This window comes from Myotis daubentonii, chromosome 9 (assembly GCF_963259705.1).
Source record: "Myotis daubentonii chromosome 9, mMyoDau2.1, whole genome shotgun sequence".
Taxonomy (NCBI): domain Eukaryota; kingdom Metazoa; phylum Chordata; class Mammalia; order Chiroptera; family Vespertilionidae; genus Myotis; species Myotis daubentonii.
The window spans coordinates 38,702,524-38,725,332 of NC_081848.1; the positions used below are offsets into that span (position 1 = coordinate 38,702,524).

The window sequence follows — 22,809 nt, forward strand, 5'->3', positions numbered from 1 at the left end:
TGCACTAGGCCTCTAGTAAGGAATATTAATCATGCTCTGTTAACCATGATTGTTTTGTTCTGATTCTCAAGAAAGCACATTCTAACCTGGTTGGGAGGTGTACGCCCCAGGGACCTGGGAGTCAACCTTGGATTTGGAAGCCAGCCCATTCCTATTTTATCATGGAAAGATTAGCAACCTTGTTGCCCAAACAATGGAGTCCCTCCCGCATTGCCTGTAACCTGTAACCATTATAATCATTCTTATTCCTTTTGCCTACTTCCCCATGTAATCTTTGTTCTACCCAATATAAGCAGCTGGCTTATGGGGCGGAGAGGGGGGCGCAGAAGGGTGCAGAGTAGGTTTTTGTGAGTAACCTGCTCCTCTCTCCCATACTGCTGGCATTATTGGAATAAATGCTCATATATGATTCAACCCTGTCTCTGCTTAATTGGCTCAAGTACTGACAGGCAGGAACCCCTTGGTTGTGTGGTTTCATTAGAACAGCTCCTTTTACTGTTACTGAAGTGCTCTCTGTATTAATTCAAGATTCTGCCAGTGGCTCAAAGAGACTTCCCTTGACCACATATCTGAACTAGCCCCAATCATGCCTTATCTTCTTATCCTGGTTTATTTTCTTCTCAACAGAGTCTTCTTACATTATGCATTTATTCATTTATTTATTTTCCCCTCTAGAATATAAGCTTCATGAAGATAAGACTTTTAATGATGTTTCTCAGGAGTCTATAGCAGTGCTGGCATATAAGATATTTGATAAACGTGAGTGGTGAACCTGAGATAAAATATGGCTAAAAGCTTATGGAGTAAGTGGAAAAGGAAGATGCATGCTGAAAAGAGAAAAAAGAATGCCCCAAAGGAGCTTAGCAGACTTAAAAGTATTCTTAAAGTAGATACTGATGTTTTAATGAAAGATGTCCATGAGATAGCAACTGTGGTGGTTCCCCAAACATTCTGAAGAGAAAACCCAGTGTGTGGTGAAAGATGACAAAGATGACATGAAAATGGAGATTGGCATTAAGAGAAACAAAAAGAGTCGTCTAGACCAGCATGGACAGTACCCCATATGGATGAACCAGAGGCAAAGAAAAAGGCTGAAGGCAAAGTGAGAAAAAGGAAAGGGGAAAAACAAAGCAAAAGCAGCGAAGGCGGCAAAGGGTTTGGCCTGGTAGACTTTTAAAAACCTGAAAAGTGCCACATGGGACAGATCTTTGATTAGAATGTATACACCTATTTCAGCTTCTGTCAAATGAAAACCATTTTTTAACTGGGCCTTTTTTTTCAATTCAAACCCAACATAACACCTCAAATTTGTTTTAGGAATTTGAATAAAATATTTCCTTTGATGAATGAAAAAAAAAGATATTTGATAAATACTGGTTGACCTGATGGCTAAACATTCCAAGGCATCAATTGCAATGTGATTTTAATGCACTGAAGTTTTTCTTGTCCTTCAAAGAAAAGGTTTTTTTCTTTATTTTTGCCTTTATTTTCTCAAACTGGCCTAATACCATTTTTTTAAACTTTGGTAATTGTCCATCTCTTCTCCTGACTTTCAGTGTCCCCCTCCCCCACTAAGGACAGGAACTTTGCTGTAGTCACCCATGCCTCCCAAAGCCTTCCTACCTCAGGACCTGGCATGAGCAGCTGTTCAAAAATGCTTGACGCCCAGCCGGTGTGGCTCAGTGATTAAGCACTGATCTGTGAACCAGGAGGTAATGGTTTGATTCCCGGTCAGAGCATGTGCCCAGGTTGTGGCTCAAACCCCAGTAGGGGGTGTGCAGGAGGCAGCTGATCAATGATTCTCTCTCATCATTGATGTTTCTATCTCTCTCTCCCTCGCCCTCTCTGAAATCAGTAAAAATATACGTAAAAAAAATAAAAAATAAAAATAGCCCTGGCCAGTTCAGTGGATAGAACATTGGCCTACGGATTGAAGGGTCCTGGGTTTGATTCCGGTCAAGGACACGTGCTCAGGTTTCGTGCTCAATCCCCAGTGTGGAGCATGCAGGAGGCAGCCAATCAATGATTCCCTCTCATCACTGATGTTTCTCTCTCCCTCTCCCACTCCCTCCCTCCCTCTCTGAAATCAATAAAAAAAAAATGAAAAATAATGCTTGGGGAGGCTGGTGTGAAGAGTGGTAAGAGTTGTAGTCACAGGCATTATTGCTTAGTGATTTATTTTATTTATTTTTAAATTTTATTTTAGAGAAGAAGGAAGAGAGAAAGAGAGAGGAGAGTGAGAGAGAAACACCAATGTGAGAGAGAGATATTAATAAATCAGTTGCCTCCCACACTCACCCCAACTGGGGATCGAACCCACAACCTTCTGGTGGTGCACAGATGCTCCAACCAACTGAGCCATATTGGCCAGGACAGTGATTTGTTTTAAGGCTTCATCAGCAGGTGGAATGGAAGACCCCTCCGACCCTGACACCTTGGACAGCCAAGGCATTGTACTCCTTTACGGCCTTCTCTGTCTGGAGTACTCGTACATCAATGCCTTGTTTCTCAAGGTACTCCAGGGTTGATGGGGGGACCTGGGAGGAAGGAAAAAGATGAGTAAGTGGTGGGGGGAGGTCCCCAGGGTTTCCCTTCTGCCATGAAGCAAGTATACTCTACAAAATTAGACAGGGACAAGTGTCACTCCTCAATCACCCAGAATGTCACTGGTCCAAAAAATTTGGCCATGAGCCCCAGGGCATTAAAAAGGCTTTCTAAGAAGTTGACAGCAGTATCATGATATATATGCATAAATCTCAGACGATGAAAACAAATCTCAGATGAAATGGAAAAAGCACTGATTTTGGAGTTAGCCTTGGATTTAAGTCCTTGCTAGCAGTGTGACCCTGGGTAAGTGAATTAACTTCTCTGAGTCTTTGTTTCTTTGTATGGAAAGGGGATGATAATACCTAGCTCCCAGGGTTGGTATGAGAACTAATTTAGAGAAGGTATGTAAATGTCTGGCATGGTGCAGACCCCAAACCATGTAAATGTTTAATGTTTTAGTCAGTCCAACCTGAGCCTAAATTCTAACTTTGCCATGTACCAACCAAGAGATCTTAAGCCAGCTATTTACAGCCTCTCAACCCCAATTTCCTCCCCTGTAAAATGGGGTAATGACACATTACAGGGTTGGTGTGAGGATGAGGTTAACTAGTGTATGCATACTGCAATTAAAATGTCTTCTCAGAAAAGTCTCTTGACCACCCCATTGAGAGGAGCCCCTCAGAAGTCAACATTTTCTTCATAGAATTTATTATGATCTGAAATTGTATACTCTTTTATGACACATGAGGGTCATGAACCTTGTTTTGTCTTATCTTGTTGTCCCCAGTGTGACAAGATAGAATAGTTTCTAACCTATAGAAGGTGCTAAATAAATATTTGTAAATTAATTTATATAAAAGTTTCTCAATAATGGAAGCTATTATTAGATATTCTCAACTCTGGCTTGTCCTGAATGTTTTCTATATGAACAATTTTATAATAACAGTAGCTTTATAGATAGGAATTATTTTAACAAGGAAAAAACTAGGTTAAACTGAAAATTCTCTCTCTCTCTCTCTCTCTCTCTATATATATATATATATACACACACACACACATACAGATACATATATAAAAGCCTAATATGCAAATTGTCCCCATGGGAGTTTGACTGGGAGACCAATCACACGCTATGACATATGCTGACCACCAGGGGGTGGGGAGGAACAAAGGGAGGACCTGGCCAGCAGCCAGCAGCTGGCAGCCTGGGGAAGGGAGACCCCAGTCAGCAGCTGGAAGGAAGGCCTCGGCCTGTAGCCGGAAGACCCCAATAGGCCCTTACCTGTGCATGAATTTTGTGCATTGGGCCTCTAGTAAATAAATAAAGGGCACCTTCATCAGGAAGCTGGATTTTAGAACACCTATCTAAAGGAAAGAATAAGGTAGGTCTCTATATACTTATGTGAAAGGCTGTATAATATAATAATGTAAGTGAATAAAATGTTACAGAGCAATATGTATAGTGTGACCCTATTCATGTAAAAATGATTGTAAGTATGTTCATGTATACCTATATCACATATATGTAAGTGTGTATATATTTGCAGATGCTTAGATAATTGGAGCAGTATGCCCAAGTGTGGAAACTGGAGAGGGCAAATCTTTCACCTTTCCTTCTGCATTTCTGCATTGAATCTTTTCTGTAAGTAAAATTAAAATAAATATTTTTTTCATAAAGGGGGAAAACATAATTTGAATGCATCTAAGAAGAGAGAAGTATTATAAAATCTACTATAAAATATAAAGTTCTATAAAAATCTAAAGAACCAAATGTTAATAGTTGTAGAGCTTAAGAAATACCAAGATTGAGGACTTTCTGAGAAATACTGGAAGCAGTACAAGTCCAGGGTTAGGTAGAGACAGGAGAGTCCACCCCTAATGAGTAGTATGCAGCCATTATTTGATCCTGGGACATCCACTAGCTCATCAGCAATATGAGGGTGCATGCTATATAGAGATGAACTCCTAACAAGGACATATCTCTATGTAAAGGTCCAAGAGATCAGCAGCTGTCCTCAGGACATTATATTCACAAATATCTACCTTCAAGGCCTCACTCATCCCTCGGCCAATCACAAGGGTCTGCACACCCTTCTTGACAACTTCTTCCACATCTGCAGGCTGCACACCAGGAGAATGCTGGGTGATAAAAGAAAAAGTATACCAGTTACCTGCTCTTTTTTTTTCTTTTTTTTAAGAATATTGTTATTGATTTCAGAGAGGAAGGGAGAAGGAGAGAGACTTCGAAACATCAATGATGAGAGAGAATCATTGACTGGCCGCCTCCTGCACGCCCCCTACTGGGGACCAAGCCCACAACCTGAGCATGTGCCCTTGACCGAAATCAAACCCGGAACCCTTTATTCCATAGGCTGATGCTCTATCCACTGAACCAAACCAGCTAGGGCCAGCTACCTGCTCTTTTAATCTTTCTTTGTAATTGGCATTCTTATGAAATTCATTCATTCAACTGCTGCCCTTAAGGAGCTCTAAGTCTAGTGCAAAATATAGCGGACTAAGAAGAAATTAGTTTTTTACAAGTGCGACAGGAAGTGAGCTCCTGGTGTGACAACATGGTGAAGGAGCACTGCCATTAGCCCTGGGTATGGAGAGAGACTCTGACAGGACCGCTGTCTGTCCCGAAACCTGGACCAAGGCCGGAATGGGAGCTGCTTTCTGCAACCCCCCTTAAAGACTGTATGATTGTAATTGATCCTCATTCTGACATAAATCAGCACCCCTTTCTTGCCTCCTGCTATGTGCTGGTTCCTGGAACAGGTTGTTATCCTGAGCTGGTCAAGCATGTAATTTCCCATACCTGGTGGCATTCACACACCTGTGACTACTCACCCCCAGCCCCCGCTCTCCCCGAAATCCTATATAATTCTCTGGCCCTGCCAAGCGGCTCATGGATCCATTTTGCATGCTTTGTAGGTAAGTTTCCCTTAATAAACTCTATTAATTACCAGGCTGGAGTGGCCAGCCTCTTTCTTCAGTCCCTGATTGCTCTCCACTTATGGAGATAAATTTTCAGTCTTGGAGCTTTTCCTGGGGTCTGCATGTACTAATAGGAGAGTTGGGGCAGGTGGTCAGGGAAGGCATCCCAGCGGAGGTGACATTTAAGCCGAGACCTAACAGACAACCAGGAATTAGTCAAGTTAAAGGAAATCAGGGGACAAGGCATTCCAAGTTAAGGTAATAGCATGTACAAAGGCTCACAGGAAAGAAAAACCTAGTGAATTATAGATAGTTGAGTATGACTAGAGTGGAACTAACAGGGGAGGGAACAGAAAGAAATGAGGTGGGAGAAGAAAGCACTTGGACATGATGCCAAAATTTGGACTGTGGAAGGACTTCATAAGAATCCCACACTAGATTCTTATGATAGAATAAGATAGAACATCAGCCTATGAACCAAAGGGTGACGGGTTCGATTCCCAGTTTAGGGCACGTACCTAAGTTGCATCAAGGCATATGCAGGAGGCAACCAATCAATGTTTCTCGCTCACATCAATGTTTCTCTCTTTCTCTCCCTCTCTAAAATCAATAATAACATATCCCTGAGTGAGGATTTTAAAAAGTAAAGAAAAAACTATATGATCCCTCAGAAACTAATATTCTCTAAATAATGAAAAAAATCCTATATTAGTCCATTAATAAGACAAGTAAATGTGACATCTGTATTAGGTTAATTGGCAACATATTAATAAGATCTATATAGTAAGTATTGAAATACACACAGGCGTTTAGGAGTAAAGGAGTATAATATCTGCAACAGTTCAAAAAATAATATATATCAATGGAGAGGATGATAAAAGAAAATATGAAAAACTGTTAACATTTGGACCTGGGTAAAAATGAGAATTCTTTGTACTATCCTTGTAACTTTTCTGTAAGTCTAAAATTATTCAGGAAATTAACAAGTAAATAAATAAAATAGAAACAGGAAATTAACAAGTAAATAAATAAAATAGAAAATAAAGCAGGAAGACAGCTCCTCAGCCACATACTTCCTGATTTATTTAGGCAAGGAAGCAAACTTAACAGAAGGCAGGTGGCTCCAAAGCAGGAGCAGAGGCAGCCTGTCTGTGCTGGCTTTCTCCCTCCATGTCTCTTGATTCTCCGCGGGTGTGCACCTGTGCTGACATTCTTCACTCAGTCAGCAAGTGCTCCAGAGCTGATAGCAAAGCCACTCTCTCTCTCCTATTCTGACTTACCTCCTCAGCACCTTCCTACGGAATTTACACTCAGACTGTATGAGCTTATGTTTAGGGAATATCAAAGAGTGTTCTAAGTTAGAACACCTGCATTTCATAGAGTGAACCAAACTGATCAGCAGCAAGGGCACACCCTCATCTTGAGAGAGGCCGCAGAGTTAGTGCCCGGGTGTCTCTGAATAGTATCTCTGCCTTCAGCTTTCCCAGTTAGGAGAGATTGAATTATTATTCTTTAAAGTTACTTAGGTTCATAAATTTTTAAAAGGCAAAACAAAAAAGGGGATATTGTTTCTGATTATAATATTATTGATTACAATAATCGGTTCTTAAATAATGTAAGAGGATTGGATTAAATGCCTTTTTCCCACAGCTCTCTGATCAATCCTAGAACCACCCTGCACTAAACAGTGATGATATGGAGAGCCTAACATTTTTTCCAGAAGCTATGACCAAAACAAATACTTAACAGAATTACAAATTTGGACTGGAAAGCTTCACCTTCCTTAAGTAAATGCATCCACCTCCATGATTGAATGATTCCTTCATTTAACAAAGGACAGCACATATTTTGAGAAGCACCATGACGCCCTGACTCTAAGAGCTCACATTCTGGTATAAGGAAACATGGCAAGTGGGAAGGGGGTGAAAGGTCAAGAGAGTTCAAAACCATGATCATCCGGAGATTCAGAGACTGGAGACGGCAGCAGCCCATCAGAGCTGCCAATCAATGGAACTCAGGTGACAAATTCGGCTGCTGTGTGTGCTATACTGCAGGCCCAGGGTGTCACATGCAGAGCAATGAACACTCACTGCAGCAGCCTGTGGATCCAGGCGTTGGCAGGCGATTACTCACAGCTTAGGGCAGAGGCCTGCTAGGAGGCGGAGGCGTCCTCAACCTGCCTCCAGCTCCTGCTCTCCTTCTTCCAGTCCCTGGGGGCAAACCACTAAGGCTCTGACTCTGTTCCTCTTTTTAAAGAGGCTTTACATCAGAGGGTGTTGTGAGGTTGTAAAAGCTTATTGTGTTTTCTTGGGGGGAAGCTATTAATTGTGGGGAAATGTCCAGCTAATACCCATCATGCCAGCTAAACAATAAGGTGGCATCCTATATGGCTTAGACATTTCCCCCTCTTCTATATCAAATTTGAAAAGAAAACATTCCTAAATTACACTTTCAAGGAAGCAGTTCCTCCTGCCAAAATGAAGTGAGCATAAATGTTAGAAGCAAAGCTGTCATCTGGTTGTGTTGCTGATGAAAGCGGATTCTGTGAGTGAAGGTTAAAGGATCTCTGGAATCTGTCCCTGTGGACACTGCCCAAGTCACATTCTCCTTATCGCTTGGGGAATTACAGCCTCTAAACTGATCTTCCTGCCTCTGCACAGGCATCTGTTCTTGTGCCATAGGCCACTCTGGCAATCAATCTGGTGGAGCTTATGGCTCCCTTCTCAGCAAAGTTTTTAAAAGCTTAAGAGAAAATGTATAGGATTACAAAGAAAACAGATTTTACACACTAAAATTATCCAATTATTAAAAACAGGCCTGGCCAGGTTGCTCAGGTGGTTAGAGTGTTATCACCATACACCAAAGTTGTGCATTTGATCCCCAGTCAGGTCACATACAAAAGAATCAACCAATGAATATATAAATAAGTGGAACAACAAATCAATGTTTCTCTCTCTCTCTCTCATCAATCAATCAACAAAACATTAAAAACAGATGTGTGGCCTAGTAATGTGCTTCTTTATTAGTTTAGAAGAGTGGAAATCATTTCCAAAAGCCCATTAGCAGACTTACCCTCACATCTCATAGTGGCAGACTGCTAGTTCTTTCAAAATCCAATCTGCCCCCTTTCTACTGCCCAGCTAGCTTTCATTTTCTGTGCTCCCGTGCAGCTAGGTGTGGAATATGTGACTATGCTATCACCAATAAGAATTCAATGGCATATGAGCAGAAGAAATGATGCCATGTCTAGGTTTGAGCCTTGAAACATTGAGCAAGTGCCTTTCTTCTCTTTTTTCTTCCATTAAGTTAGACTTCTGGCCATGGCTACAACTTGTTCCGCCATTCAAATGCTCAAGAAGATGGTGGAATAACACGGAGGAAAACATCTGGGGCTGTTGGGTTGAGCTGGAAGTATAATTATGAACTCATTACACACACACACAGCACACATTTTCTGGCTCTGTATACTGAATGGGCTTAGATGTGGTGACATCTCAGTAGTAATGAGCCCACCTAATACCCAACTCTTGGGTTTCTAGATATCATTTCTCACTAAAAGGAACCAGGGATCCCTGAAGAAATGGCTGAACCCAGGAAAAAGATATCTATTATGCCAGAAAACAACGCAGTGGTAAAAAAAACCCAAAAAACTGATGGGAACATGTCACAAGAACACTGGTTAAATTTGGGACAACTTAAACCTCAAAAAATATTAATTACTAAAGGCCTAATGCACGAAATTTGTGCAAGAGTAGGCCTTCCTTTCCCCAGCTGCCGGCACCGGCTTCCCTCTGGCACCCGGAACCCGGGCTTCCCTCGCAGCCCTGGCTTCATCCTGAAGGACATCCAGTCTAATTAGCATATTATGCTTTTATTATTATAGACTAGAGGCCCAGTGCACAAAAATTTGTGCACTCGAGGGGGAGAGGGGGCCCCCTCAGCATGGCCTGTGGCCACTTGCAGTCTGGAACCCCTCGGGAGATAATGACCTGCTGGCTTAGGCCCGCTCTCGGGTGAGAGAGGGCAGGCCCAATCCCTAGGTGCAGCCCCTGGTCAGGCTCAGAGCAGGGCTGATTGGGGAGTTGCGGCACCACCCCCTGTCACGCACAGAGCAGGGCCCATCAGGGAGTTGGGGCGTTGCCCCCTGGCACTCACAGAGCAGGGCCCATCAGGGGGTTGGGGAGCTCCCCCCCGTCACTCACAGAGTAGGGCCTATAGGGGAGTTGGGGCACCGCCCCCTGTCACACACAGAGCAGGGCAGATCAGGGGGTTGGGGCGCCGCACCCTGTCACACTCAGGGCAGGGCCGATGGGGAGGTTATGGCTCTACCCCATCACACACAGAGCAGGGTCCGTGGGGGGGGGGGGGGGTTCGGGCGCCACACCCTGTCACACACAGAGCAGGGCTGATCAGGGGGTTGGGGCGCCGCACCCTGTCACACACAGAGCCGCAGGGCAATCAGGGGGTTGGGAAGCTCCCCCCTATCAGGCACAGAGCAGGGCTGATCAGGGGGTTGGGGTGCCTTCCCCTGTCACGAACAGAGCAGGGCGGATAGGGAGGTTGTGTCCCTGCCCCCTGTCACACACAAAGCCACAGGGCGATCAGGGGGTTTGGGCGCTGCCCCCTGTCACGCTGATCCCGGTGCCGGGAGACCTCATGGCTCCGCTGGTCCTGGTGCTGGGAGGCATATTACCCTTTTACTATATAGGATAGAGGCCTGGTGCACGGGTGGGGGCCGGCTGGTTTGCCCTGAAGGGTGTCCTGGATCAGGGTGGGAGTCCCCACTGGGGTGCCTGGCCAGCCTGGATGAGGGGATGATGGCTGTTTGCAGCTGGTCACACACCCTTCAGGGTGGGTCCCCACTGGGGTGCCTGGCCAGTCTGGGTGAGGGGCTGAGGGCTGTTTTCAGGTTGGTGGGTGACAGAAGCTCCCAACCACTCCTTTTTTTCTTTTTCTTTTTTTTTATTTTGCGCCAGCTTTAGTTCTGAGGCTTGGCTCCAGCTCTGAGGCCTCTGTTGGTGAAAGCAGGTATCTGGTTTGTTTGGGTTCTATAATTGAAACAGTTTCAACTCCAGGTTTGAGATCCCGGCTGGCTGAAAGCACGTTTCTGGGGTTTTGTTTAGCTTCTATTTTGTAACAATGTTTCAAACTGCAAGCTCAGAGGCCAGCAGAGGCAGGTGGGGAATATTGGAGTCCTCCGTCACTGAAGCAAGCAAGCCTCATGTCAGTTTCAAGCTGCCTGGCTGCCGGCCGCCATCTTGGCTGGCAGTTAATTTGCATATCGCCCTGATTAGCCAATGGGAAGGGTAGTGGATGTACGGCTAATTACCATGTTTCTCTTTTATTAGATAGGATGGTAAGAGATTAAAACATGTTCTTATTCTCTGTGGGCTGCTACAACAAAATACCACAAACTGTGTAGCTTATAAAACAACAGACATTTATTTTTCATGCTCTAGAGCAGTGGTTCTCAACCTTCTGGCCCTTTAAATACAGTTCCTCATATTGTGACCCAACCATAACATTATTTTCGTTGCTACTTCATAACTGTAATGTTGCTACTGTTATGAATCGTAATGTAAATATCTGATATGCAGGATGGTCTTAGGCGACCCCTGTGAAAGGGTCGTTCGACCACCAAAGGGGTCGTGACCCACAGGTTGAGAATCGCTGCTCTAGAGGCTGGAAGTCCAAGGTCAAGGTACCAGCAAGCTGAGTTTGGTGAGGGCCCTTTTCCTGGTTCATAGCTGACCCTCCTCTCACTGCTCTCACAGGGTGGAAGGGATCTTTCTGAAGTCTCTTTTCTAATGCACTAATTTCATTCATGAGGGTTCCTCCTTCATGACTAGCACCTCCCAAAGGTCCCACCTCCTAATACCATCATCTTTGAGTATTAGGATTTTAACATATGAATTTTGGTGGGAGACACAAACATTCAGACATAGCACATACTAAATTTAAAAAAAGAAAACATGAGCCCATAGTGACAATAAAAATGGTGATAGTGTAGAAGAAAACCTCTTCTTCACAGAAGAATCCAGCTAATGAATGTAGAAGTGATAGAATTATAAAAAACACCACTTTGGCTTGGCCAGCATGGATCAGTGGTTGAGCATCAACCAGTGAACCAGGAGGTCACTGTTTGATTCCTGGTCAGGGCACATGCCCGGGTTGTGGGTTTGATCCCCAGCATGGGGTGTACAGGAGGCAGCCAATCGATGATTCTCTCTCATTATTGATGTTTCTATCTCTCCCTCTCTCTTCCTCTCTGAAATCAATAAAAAAATATTTTTTTTGAATCACCATTTTCGCCCTAGCCAGTTTAGCGCAATAGATATGGCCTCAGCCTGTGGATTGAAGGGTCCCAGGTTCAATTCTAGTCAAGGGTACATACCCGGGTTGGGGGCTGGATCCCCAGTCAGAGGCATGCAGGAGGCAGTTGATCAATGATTCTCTCTCATCATTGATGTTTTTATCTTTCTCTCCCTCTCCCTTTATCTCTGAAATAAAAGATATATATATTTTAAAAACAAAACAAAACAAAAAAACCCCAACCTTTAAAAAAAATCACCATTTTGCAATCACTAATGTAATAATAATTCAGGCAAGGATCAATAGTTAATGCTAAAATCATTGGATGAAAGATTGCTAGGGGATAAGATAATCACAAAGTTTCAAAATATTACTCTACAGATTATGTACTGATTACAAATGGGAAAATGTATCTTTACAATAGAGAAATCTGGTAGGTACCAACTTAACCAAGTGATCAAACCACCTCACCAGGTACTGAGCAAACTGATTTTATGTGCCTCCAGATGTAATGCACTGAAGACATAATTGACTGTCTTGGCAATGACAAGAACATTCTTGCCAAAAAGATTAATTTGAATCTAATTGTGATAGAAAAAAAATCAGATAAATCTAAATTGTGAACTAGTCTACAAAACAACTGTTCCAGACACTTCAAAACCACCTGTGTCATAAAAGAGGAAAAAAATCTGGCGAACTGGTTTTAAATGAAGAGACTAAAGAAACATGACACCAAAATGAATATATCTTGGATTAGAAAAGTAAGCCAGCTATAAAATACATTTATTTTATTGGAATAATTGTAATTTGACACGGAGTAGATGTTATTTAATAATATTTCAATGTTGAGTTTCTTACATTGTTTAGTGTTATATCAATGTTGAGTGTCATATTGTGATTATGTGTAGCAGAACACCTTTGTTTTAGTACCCACATGCTAAAATATTTAGGGTTCAAGTTTCACTATGTATGCAACTTACTTTCAAATGATTCAACAGAAGTCATTATTGAGAAAGTACCACAGAGAGACAAACAAGCAAATGTAGCAGAATGTTAACAATTGGTGAATATAGGTTGATGGTATACAAGTGTCTTTCCTATTTTTTTAAATTTGTTAAATATGTTCAATATTTTTCAAAATTAAGAAAAAAGAGTGAGAGGTTTAACACAGAAGAGTTCAATATAGGCTGCCCACATCAACCAGGTTGAAAGGTGAATAAAAACAAGAGCAAGCCCTGACCAGTTTGGCTCAGTGGGTAGAGCGTAAGCCTGCGGACTTTTCAGTCCGGGGTTCGATTCCGGTCAGGGGCATGTATCTTGGTTGTGGGCACATCCCTAGGAGGAGGTGTGCAGGAGGCAGCTGATCAATGTTTCTAGCTCTCTATCCCTATCTCTTCCTCTCTGTAAAAAATCTATAAAATATATTAAAACACACACACACACAAGAGCAAAAGCAAACCAGCACAAGAAGAGAGGGTTAGTACCAACTCATCTGTCTCTCTGTAGGTAGCACTGTCCGAGCACAAGAACCTCTAGTCTGGTCGGCTGTACAACTCTGTGGGAATTGTGTGTCACTTTATGCCTGCACCTGCATTACGTGTAAAAATAAAACCACAAAACCAACAGCTATAAAGGATATTTTTGGAACTTTAAGGAAATTTGAAGGTAGACTGTGTATTAGATAATACTGTGTCAATGATAACATCCTTATTTATGATAATGGTATTGTAGCTATGTAGGAGAATGGTCATGTCCTTAGGGGAGAAATGCTGGAATATGATATCTGCCCTTTACTCTCAAATGATTGGGGGAGAAGTGTGTGAATGTGTGTGAGTGTGTGTGTGTGTGTGTGTGTGTGTGTGTGTGTGTATGTGTTTAGAGAGAAAAAACAAATATAATAAAATGCTAACAACTTGAGGACTTAGATAAAAGGTGTATGGGTATTTACTGTATTATTCATACAGTTGTGTGTTAGGATTAACATTTTTCAAAATTAAAAGTTGGGATGAAGTTTCCATAGGTCCTTTAAAGTTCTCCTGGAGTGGGTGCTAATTGGTTTGGCTTTCTTTTAATTTTACACTTAAAAAGTATGGGCTTTAGAGTAAGACTAGGGTTTAAAACTTAATTCCAAAATATATTATTTGTGTCTCTAGAAAAGCTATATTTGAGCAGTTGTATAGTAGCTGCTTAAAAATGATGGATAGAGAATTGGGAGGTAATAGTAATCACCATTGCAAGGACACTGGTTGAAGACAATACATTTTCTTGATATTTCCATGGTTTAATCACTATAAAACCTACCCCTTCCCCTTTTAAACTAATAAGAAAAGAAATACAACATTAACCTACCTCAGAAGGAATGTCACAAAAGATTTTTTAAAAATTGGTTTAATGACATTTATAATGAAAAATTCAATGCAGCAAAAATGTATCGGGCTCCTATTTTATAGGCTCTGGGCTAAGTGCATAGTTCTTACCCTTAGGATGCTCTCCACTTAGTGAGGAATACTAACAACTTGGGGACTTGGTGAGGAAACACATAAATACACTCATTAGAATCAGGCAATCTGTGCTAAGTGCTGTAATAGAGGCAGCAAGTATTACAGAAATACTGAGGAGGGAGTAAGCTGCTCATTCTCACCAGGGTTATGAGAAAGTGCTTCTTAGAGGAGATAATACGAATGCTAGGAATCGAAGGATTTTAAGATTTCAAAAGGGAGTGTGTCATTCCAAGTAAGGGAAATGGTTTTAGCAAAGGCACAAAGGATACAAAATGAAGGATAATGGTAGGTTTGGAAGGCAATAAGTATTTGGTGTGGGATAGCTAGGTCTTCAGACACATGTTATTAAATATAGGAGATGGAATAAAAGGCGAATTTGGAACTGTATCATAAAAAAAATGGCAGTGAACACTGTCCTATTTAATTTTGAAGTCTATAAAAAGCCGTTGAAGTTTTCTAAGCAGAGCAGAGACATGAGCAACTTCATCTTTTTTTTCAAAAAATACATTTTATTATTATTTTTTTTTACAGAGAGGAAGGGAGAGGGATAGAGAGCTAGAAACATCAATGAGAGAGAAACATCCATCAGCTGCCTCCTGCACATGTCCTACCGGGGATGTGCCCGCAACCCAGGTACATGCCCTTGGCCGGAATTGAACCTGGGACCCCTCAGTCCGCAGGCCGACGCTCTATCCACTGAGCCAAACAGGTGCTGGCAGCAACTTCATCTTTTAGAAATTATAACAGAAGAGAGACATGAAAAAGGCAGACTCAGGGGCAGGGTGACCAGCTAGGGGGATCAATGCCATAGTCCAGGAGAGAAAACTGAGGCAGCAGCAGGAAGCAAATTTGAGAGACTTTGCTGAGGTGGAATCAACAAATGGACTTTGTTAGCTGCGGTGGGGAAGAAAAATGGAGAAATAAAAATTGTCTCTGCAGTTTCCCTTTTAATTGACTGACTGTGTGGATAGTAGTACCATTAATGGAGATAGGGAACACAAGAGAGTACCTAGATACCTGTGTGGAAAGGTAGGAACAGGGAAATGAAGTCCATTTGGATATGTTGAGTTTAAGTTGCCCATGGAACAACTCAGAAAAAAATCATTCAAACAACAATAACAAAAAAACAAAAACAGAAACAAAAACCTTTCAAAGCCTTCGGAAATGATCCTGAGAGCAAACAGCAAACAAAGAAACATCTATTAAAGGATTTCTATAAAGGAGAACCAAGATGGCGGCATAGGTTAACGCCGGAGTTTGCTGCTTTGAACAACTACTTCAAAAGTGAAACCAAAAAACGGAAGGGATATCACCCAGAACCACAGGAACGCTGGCTGAGTGGAAGTCCTACAACTAGGAGGAAAGAGAAACGCACACGGACACTCAGAGGAGGCGCAGTGCTGAAGTCAAATTCTGAGGTGCGGAGTGCGTGGAGCGGGCTGGCGGCGGAGGGCGCGGTTGTTGTTTTCAATCGGGAGGGAGTCACAGACTCTGAGCACCAGATCCGGGCGAGTCTTTAGGGACCCAGACTCAAAAGGGAGAAGCGGGACTGTCTGGCTTCGGTCAGAGCGAGTGCAGCTTTCTCTCCGAGCTTTGCAGCGGGTGCTGGGACTCAGAGAGGCAGAGCCCCTGGGGACAGGACTGAGAGCCGCCATAACTGCTCTCTCCGGCCCATGCTGTTGATCCTGTGCGACCGGCCCCGCCCAAGCCCTGCACAGAGCCATTTGCCGGATAGCCTCAGGCAAAGGCTAGATTAGCACCTCCCTAGAGGACAGAAGTTCTCTCACTGCTGACACTCATAGCTGATTCTCATAGCCACTTGGCCTGGAGGTCAAACCCTCCCTGGAATTAGCTACAACAATCAAGATTTATCTATAAGACTGCGAACAAAGACCACTAGGGGGTGCACCAAGGAAGCATAACAAAATGCGGAGACAAAGAAACAGGACAAAATTGTCAATGGAAGAAATAGAGTTCAGAACCACACTTTTAAGGTCTCTCAAGAACTGTTTAGAAGCTGCTGATAAACTTAATGAGATCTACACGAAAACTAATAAGACCCTCGATCTTATATTGGGGAACCAACTAGAAATTAAGCACACACGGACTGAAATAACGAATATTATACAGACGCCCGACAGCAGACCAGAGGAGCGCAAGAATCAAGTCAATGATTTGAAATGCGAGGAAGCAAAAAACATCCAACTGGAAAAGCAAAATGAAAAAAGAATCCAAAAATGCGAGGATAGTGTAAGGAGCCTCTGGGACAGCTTCAAGCGTACCAACATCAGAATTATAGGGGTGCCAGAAGATGAGAGAGAACAAGATATTGAAAACCTATTTGAAGAAATAATGACAGAAAACTTCCCCCACCTGGTGAAAGAAATGGACTTACAGGTGCAAGAAGCGCGGAGAACCCCAAACAAAAGGAATCCAAAGAGGACCACACCAAGACACATCATAATTAAAATGCCAAGAGCAAAAGATAAAGAGAGAATCTTAAAAACAGCCAGAGAAAGAAACTCAGTTACCTACAAGGGAATACCCATACGACTGTCAGCTGATTTCTCAACAGAAACTTTGCAGGCCAGAAGGGAGTGGCAAGAAATATTCAAAGTGATGAATACCAAGAACCTACAACCAAGATTACTTTATCCAGCAAAGCTATCATTCAGAATTGAAGGTCAGATAAAGAGCTTCACAGATAAGGAAAAGCTAAAGGAGTTCATCACCACCAAACCAGGATTATATGAAATGCTGAAAGGTACCCTTTAAGAAGAGGAAGAGGAAGAAAAAGGTAAAGATACAAATTATGAACAACAAATATGCATCTATCAACAAGTGAATCTAAGAATCAAGTGAATAAATAATCTGATGATCAGAATGAACTGTTGATTATAATAGAATCAGGGACATAGAAAGGGAATGGACTGACTATTCCTGGGGGGGAAAGGGGTGTGGGAGATGTGGGAAGAGACTGGACAAAAATCGTACACCTATGGATGAGGACAGTGGGTGGGGAGTGAGGGCGGAGGGTGGGGCGGGAACTGGGAGGAGGGGAGTTATGGGGGGAAAAAAAAGGAACAAATGTAATAATCTGAACAATAAAGATTTAATTAAAAAAAATAAAAAATAAAAAAAAGAAAGGATTTCTATAAATATTTGATAGGAAAGGTGAGAAATCATGGTATTTAAAGAAGGACTGCTGCCTGCCTCCCCACTCCCAAATTAATGAGGTGGAGACTCCGCTCCACTGCTGCAGCTAAGAATATTTCTCCTCTAATCTTCCAGCTGGAAAGGTTTTTTCCAGGAAGGACTAGGACTCCATTGTTTCACGTCCTGCCCCCAGCTGTCTATTGTGGGGCTGAGTCCCAAGTGAGTGTGCCTGAGAGGTAAGGGCTCCCTTGTTTCGTCCGACTCCATTCATGGAACACAGATTCCACCTTAGGCATTGCACACTGAGAATATCAGAGGTAGTGCAATACAAGGGAAATGCAAATCCAAACCACAGAGAGAGAACATTTCACACCCATTAGAAGGGGCATAAAAAAATAAAAAGCAAACAATAGTAAGTGTTGGTGTAGAGAGATTTAGAAAAATTGAAAACATCGTATATTCCTGAAATCTAAAATGTAAAGTGGTGCAGCTGCTTTGGAAAACAGGCTGGCAGTTCCTCAAAAGGCTGAACATAGAGTTACCATATGACCCAGTATTTCCAGTCCTAAGAGAATTGAATAATTCTGCTTATCTGGAATGAATATAGACACATCTACAGCAACAGAAAGTAGGTTAGTAATTGCCAGGAGTTGGGGGAGGGGAAGAATAGGCAGTGATTGAAAATGGTTATGGGGGTTCCTTTTGGGGTGATAGAATTAGTAGGGGTTAACTACAGCATAAGTTTATGACAATAAAAACTCCATTGAATTGCATACTTGGATTATATCTCAAGGAGAGAGAGAGAGAGAATAGAGAAAGAGAGAGAGCTACTCTTCAATTGGTCATTGTAGCTTAGGATGGTGGAAATCACTTTGTTAGCCTTATGCAGTGTCAACCAAATACTAATAGCTTACCTCAGTTCCTGTTTCTCTCCAATCCCAATCCCGACTTCCCCCTGGCCACACTTTGCAGTCCTTATAGATTTTAGTAGAGCCTTGTACTTTCATTTGCCCCCATGAAAGGGAAGCAATTTCAGGGGAAGACATAAGGAACTTAACTGAAATCTGAAATTTAAAAAAAAGTACCAAGTCAGTTATAAAGGAAGGTTGAAATCATTCCAAAATACAGGAGGTATACTATATAAAAATATATATTTAAATATACTAGTAATACTATCACTCTCTAATGCTAACGGCGCCTCTAGCTCATAGAGCTCTAGCAGAAGGAGAAGGAAGGTAAGTAAGGAGGTCTCTATACCAGCGATTTTCAACTGGTGTGCCGCAGCACACTGGTATGTCACAAGAAGTTTTTAAACATGCAATACCTGACTATTTAGTTAGGGGCACTGACTTCTTTTCCCTTAGATTGTCAAATAAAAAAATGACAATAACCAACACAACAATAGTCGTCCGGTGTGACTAAACCAACATTATACTTATACTTTTTGTCACATCGCCAAAAATTAGAATATTTTTGGTGTGCCGCAGACCTCTAGTAATTAGTTTATGTGTGCCATGAGATGAAAAAGGTTGAAAATCGCTGCTCTACACCATGGCTCCTACAAAGCAGACTGCTCACAAATTGATGAGTGGTCAAGCACTTGGCTACCAAAGTTGCTCACAAAGAGTGCGCCCTCTACTGGAGGGGTGAAGAAACCTCACCGTTATAGGCCTGGTACGGTGGCACTTCATGAAATTATCGTAAGTCCACTGAACTTCTGATTCTCAAACTTCCCTTCCAGCATCTGCTGCGAGAAATTGCTCAGGACTTCAAAACAGGTCAGCGCTTCCAGAATGCAGCTATTGGTGCTTTGCAGGAGGCAAGTGAGGCCTATGTGGTTAGCCTCTTTGAAGACACCAACCTATGTGCGATCTAGTCCAAACGTGTAACAATTATGCCAAAAGACATCCAGCTAGCACGTTGCATACATGGAGAACGTGCTTAAGAATCCACGATGATGGGGGAACATTTTATCCCTTTTTAAAAAATATGTTTTCATTGATATTTTTAGAGAGGAAGGGAGAGGGATAAAGAGATAGGAACTTGAATAAGTGAGAAACATCATCAATCAGCTGCCTCCTGCACACCCCCTACTGGGGGATCAAGCCCACAATCGGGCAGGACCAGGAATTGAACCAGTGACCTCTTGGTTTCTGGGTCAATGCTCAACTGCTGAGCCACACCAGCCAGGCAACATTTCATTCTTTAAAATATTTTTTTCTCTTCTTCCTATTATTGGTTGTTCTGAATGTTAGCTATTTCCCCCCCCGCCCCCCCATTGGGGTCAAAAGATACCTAAGTATATGATTGCAAGTGGAAAAATAGGGGACAGAAATAAGGTATGGGCAGTTTTTCCATTTTCATTTGTGTGTGAATTTTTAAAAATATAAATGTTGGGACATAAAGCATTAATAATACAAGTCAAAATGTTTCAGTGAACAAGTTTCAGCAGTCCAACTTTATAATAATTAGAAACTTAAATTTTTCTGAACAATGCCAGTATTTGGATTTTTAAGACAAATAATTTCCTTATTATATAGGAAGCATTTTTCTCATTTATGTGGTTGTCACATTTTCTTTAGAGGTCTAATAAGTACATTGTTATTCTTGGGATCCTGAAACATCCAGCCTTGGAAACTAGATAGTAAAATTACTTCTCAGACTGAGGAAGGAATGCTCAGGGTATTTTTTCGGAGATAAAATGAAATGATGGAGATTTACTTCAGCATGATGGAGTGAGGAGATTGACAATCCTTTCCCCAAAAGCAAATATAAAGCTGGACAAAACTATAAAAAATAACCACCTGGTACTCTAGTAATTTATATTACTAGTAAATGCATATATATAAACTGAGAAGTGTTTACTTATGACAACCACTGAATTTCAGGTAAAGAACAGTAAGGCATTTCGTTGTTCTTGCCTGGGACCACGCCCATGCCCCCACATTGATTCTGTTGGCACAGAGGTTCAATGTGGTTGGAGCAGAGCATGAAAAACAACAGATTTGCTGCTATAGTCAGAGGAGGCTCACTTGATTTTAAGCACCATGATTTAAACTAGTGATTTTAGTGGAGGTGAAGATGGATGACAGGTGGCTCTGGTTCCTTGATATTTGGGGCAAACAATGGATTGGGAGAGTAGGGAAGGATTTAATTGGAATTTCCCAGAGGTGACACAGCCATAGGGGAATAAACTCTCCACATATCCAGAGTGGACAAAAGGCTGTGAGCATGGGGGGAAAGGGGAGATAGAGGACATCTGTTATACTGTCAACAATAATTATATATATATATGTTTGCTTGTTTGTTTGTTTTTGTTTGTTTGTTTATTTATTTAAATGCAGTGGCTCCGCCCGGTATGGCTCAATTGGTTGGGCGTCGTCCCGTGCACCAAAAGGTTCCTGGTTCGATTCCCGGTCAGGGCACATGCTGGGGTTTTGATCTCGATCCACTGTGCAGGAGGCAGCCCATTGATGATTCTCTCTCATCACTGATGTTTTTCTCTCTCTCCCTCTCCCTTCCTCTTTCTGAAATAAAATAAAAACATATTTTTTTTAAAAAAGAAACGTGTTCCCAAATGTTTGATTTAGCAAAGACTTCAAAGAAGCTATTATAAATATATTCAAAGAACTAAAGGAAACCATGTACATCAGTATTTCTTAAACTGGAATTTTCAAAAGTATTTGATATGTTTCAAAAGAACATTTTTTTTCCCTTTAGAAAGGGTTTGAATATTAGAAATAAGTATTCTAGGTAATAAATTCCTCTTATAATTTTTCTCTTTTGATAAATGAGTAATTTTTTTCTTTCTTTAGATAATGAGGATGATGTCGACCATTACAGTTTTCCCTTTTTTAAAACCTAGAAATGCAGAACAAAATGCAACGTTTAATTGTGGTAAGCATTTTTCTGTTCTCAACGTAATTATCTGCCTATAAATTTCTTTATCATCCTTAATCATTAATTGTCCAATTTTACATGGTTATATTGTATCTTGCTTCAAATTCTTTTTAGGAAGTTGGTACTATGTAAGTTTTAAATGCACATTGAAAATTTTGGCTCAAAGTAGTAAACTGTATAAATTATAGCTGGATTCAATCTAAATTTTAGGAACTCCTTTTTTTTTTAAAAAAACTACTTACAATGTGCCAGCGCATCGTGCCAATCAATTTACTGTGAATTATGTAGACCCTACGGTGTAGGCACCATTATCACCCCCACTTTACAGAGGTTCAGAGAAATTAAGAATCGTCCCCAATGGTATCAAGTGGTTCTGTTAGGATTCGAGTCTGGCCGAATCCAAAGCTCAGGCTCCTAAACCACAATGCACAGGGCATCTCAGGCTGTACATTCCATTTTGCATTACTGACGGTTTTCTGAGATTCTTTGTGGGAGAATGCTCACTGTTGCCCCCAACGAGGTGGAACCCTGTCCTCTATCAAACTTTTGGCTCTTCCACCAAATCTCCTACCACGCCCGCCCGCTCAGCGACCGAGTCCTAGCCCACCCTTTACTCCCACCACACGAACCAGTCCCCTCCAGCGGTTCTCAACCTGTGGGTCGCGACCCCTTTGGCGGTCCAACGACCCTTTCACAGGGGTCGCCTAAGACCATCCTGCATATCAGATATTTACATTACGATTCATAACAGTAGCAACATTACAGTTATGAAGTAGCAACGAAAATAATGTTATGGTTGGGTCACAACATAGGAACTGTATTTAAAGGGCCAGAAGGTTGAGAACCACTGCCAGACCCTAGAGTCTCCTCAGAGACCCTCTTCACACCCAGGCGAGCACAGCACAGCCCAGTCCTCTCACCCCTTGGTCCTCCTGCAGAGGTAGGTCCTTTCAGACCCCGATCTCCTGGCAGGACCCCAACTTTTCAGACTGGTGATCTCCGCCGAGCCCTGTTCCGTAGGCCCTCAGACACTGTTTTTCGGAAAGCGAAGCCGCGAATCTTGTACCGCAGCGGAGAGCAACCCCCCTCAGCAAACTCCCGCAGACTTCTCCTTACACAGGTCCCACCGCAACCCTAGTTAAGGGCACCCCTCTACCGTACCCCTTTCCCACGTTCTCCCACAATCGTGCTTCTTCCTCCCCTATTCTCTCTTTTTTTCTCTCATTCACTCTCCTGAACTCCCCTCACCATCTCGTGGCCCTCTTCCAGTTCTCGGAGTCCCCGCCACACTCACCCAAAGCCCGCTCTTCAGGGAGCTGCGACCACCAACCGCTCCGTGCTGTTCCTCCCGCCTCGCTGACTTCGGGCCCTCGGATCTAGGGGTTCCCTCCACAAGCCCCGCCCCTCCCCGAAGGAGCCTTTCGCCCGTCACCGCCCGAAGCCCCGCCCCCTAAAG

General features: G+C 42.4%; 1 protein-coding gene and 1 pseudogene across 2 annotated transcripts; one reads left to right on the forward strand and one right to left on the reverse strand.

The window, feature by feature from the left end:
* The first annotated feature begins 574 nt into the window (after window positions 1–574).
* LOC132240763 (protein LLP homolog) lies at window positions 575–1,358 on the forward strand (annotated as a pseudogene).
* Window positions 1,359–2,226: 868 nt separating this feature from the next.
* On the reverse strand, window positions 2,227–22,745 carry AAMDC (adipogenesis associated Mth938 domain containing). 2 transcript variants are annotated; one of them, XM_059708364.1, is made up of 4 exons: window positions 22,648–22,745; window positions 18,368–18,517; window positions 4,591–4,686; window positions 2,227–2,537 (listed from the first exon to the last, which is right to left on the reverse strand). In XM_059708364.1, the coding sequence occupies exons 2-4, from the start codon at window positions 18,497–18,499 to the stop codon at window positions 2,397–2,399; spliced, it is 369 nt and encodes a 122-aa protein (XP_059564347.1). In that variant the 5' UTR covers window positions 18,500–18,517; window positions 22,648–22,745; the 3' UTR covers window positions 2,227–2,396. The 2 variants fall into 2 exon arrangements, with proteins under 2 accessions (XP_059564347.1, XP_059564346.1); XM_059708363.1 differs by lacking the exon at window positions 22,648–22,745 and adding an exon at window positions 22,274–22,376.
* Window positions 22,746–22,809: the final 64 nt, after the last annotated feature.

Excerpts from the sequence above, each read along its gene's own strand:
- AAMDC (XM_059708364.1), bottom strand. The coding sequence starts at position 18,499 with ATGTCTTCCCCTGAAATTGCTTCCCTTTCATGGGGGCAAATGAAAGTA. Across the intron at positions 4,687-18,367 it reads GGAGAGAAACAGGAACTGAG|CATTCTCCTGGTGTGCAGCC; the intron begins GTAAGCTATTAG and ends TTTATCACCCAG. Across the intron at positions 2,538-4,590 it reads GGATGAGTGAGGCCTTGAAG|GTCCCCCCATCAACCCTGGA; the intron begins GTAGATATTTGT and ends CCTTCCTCCCAG.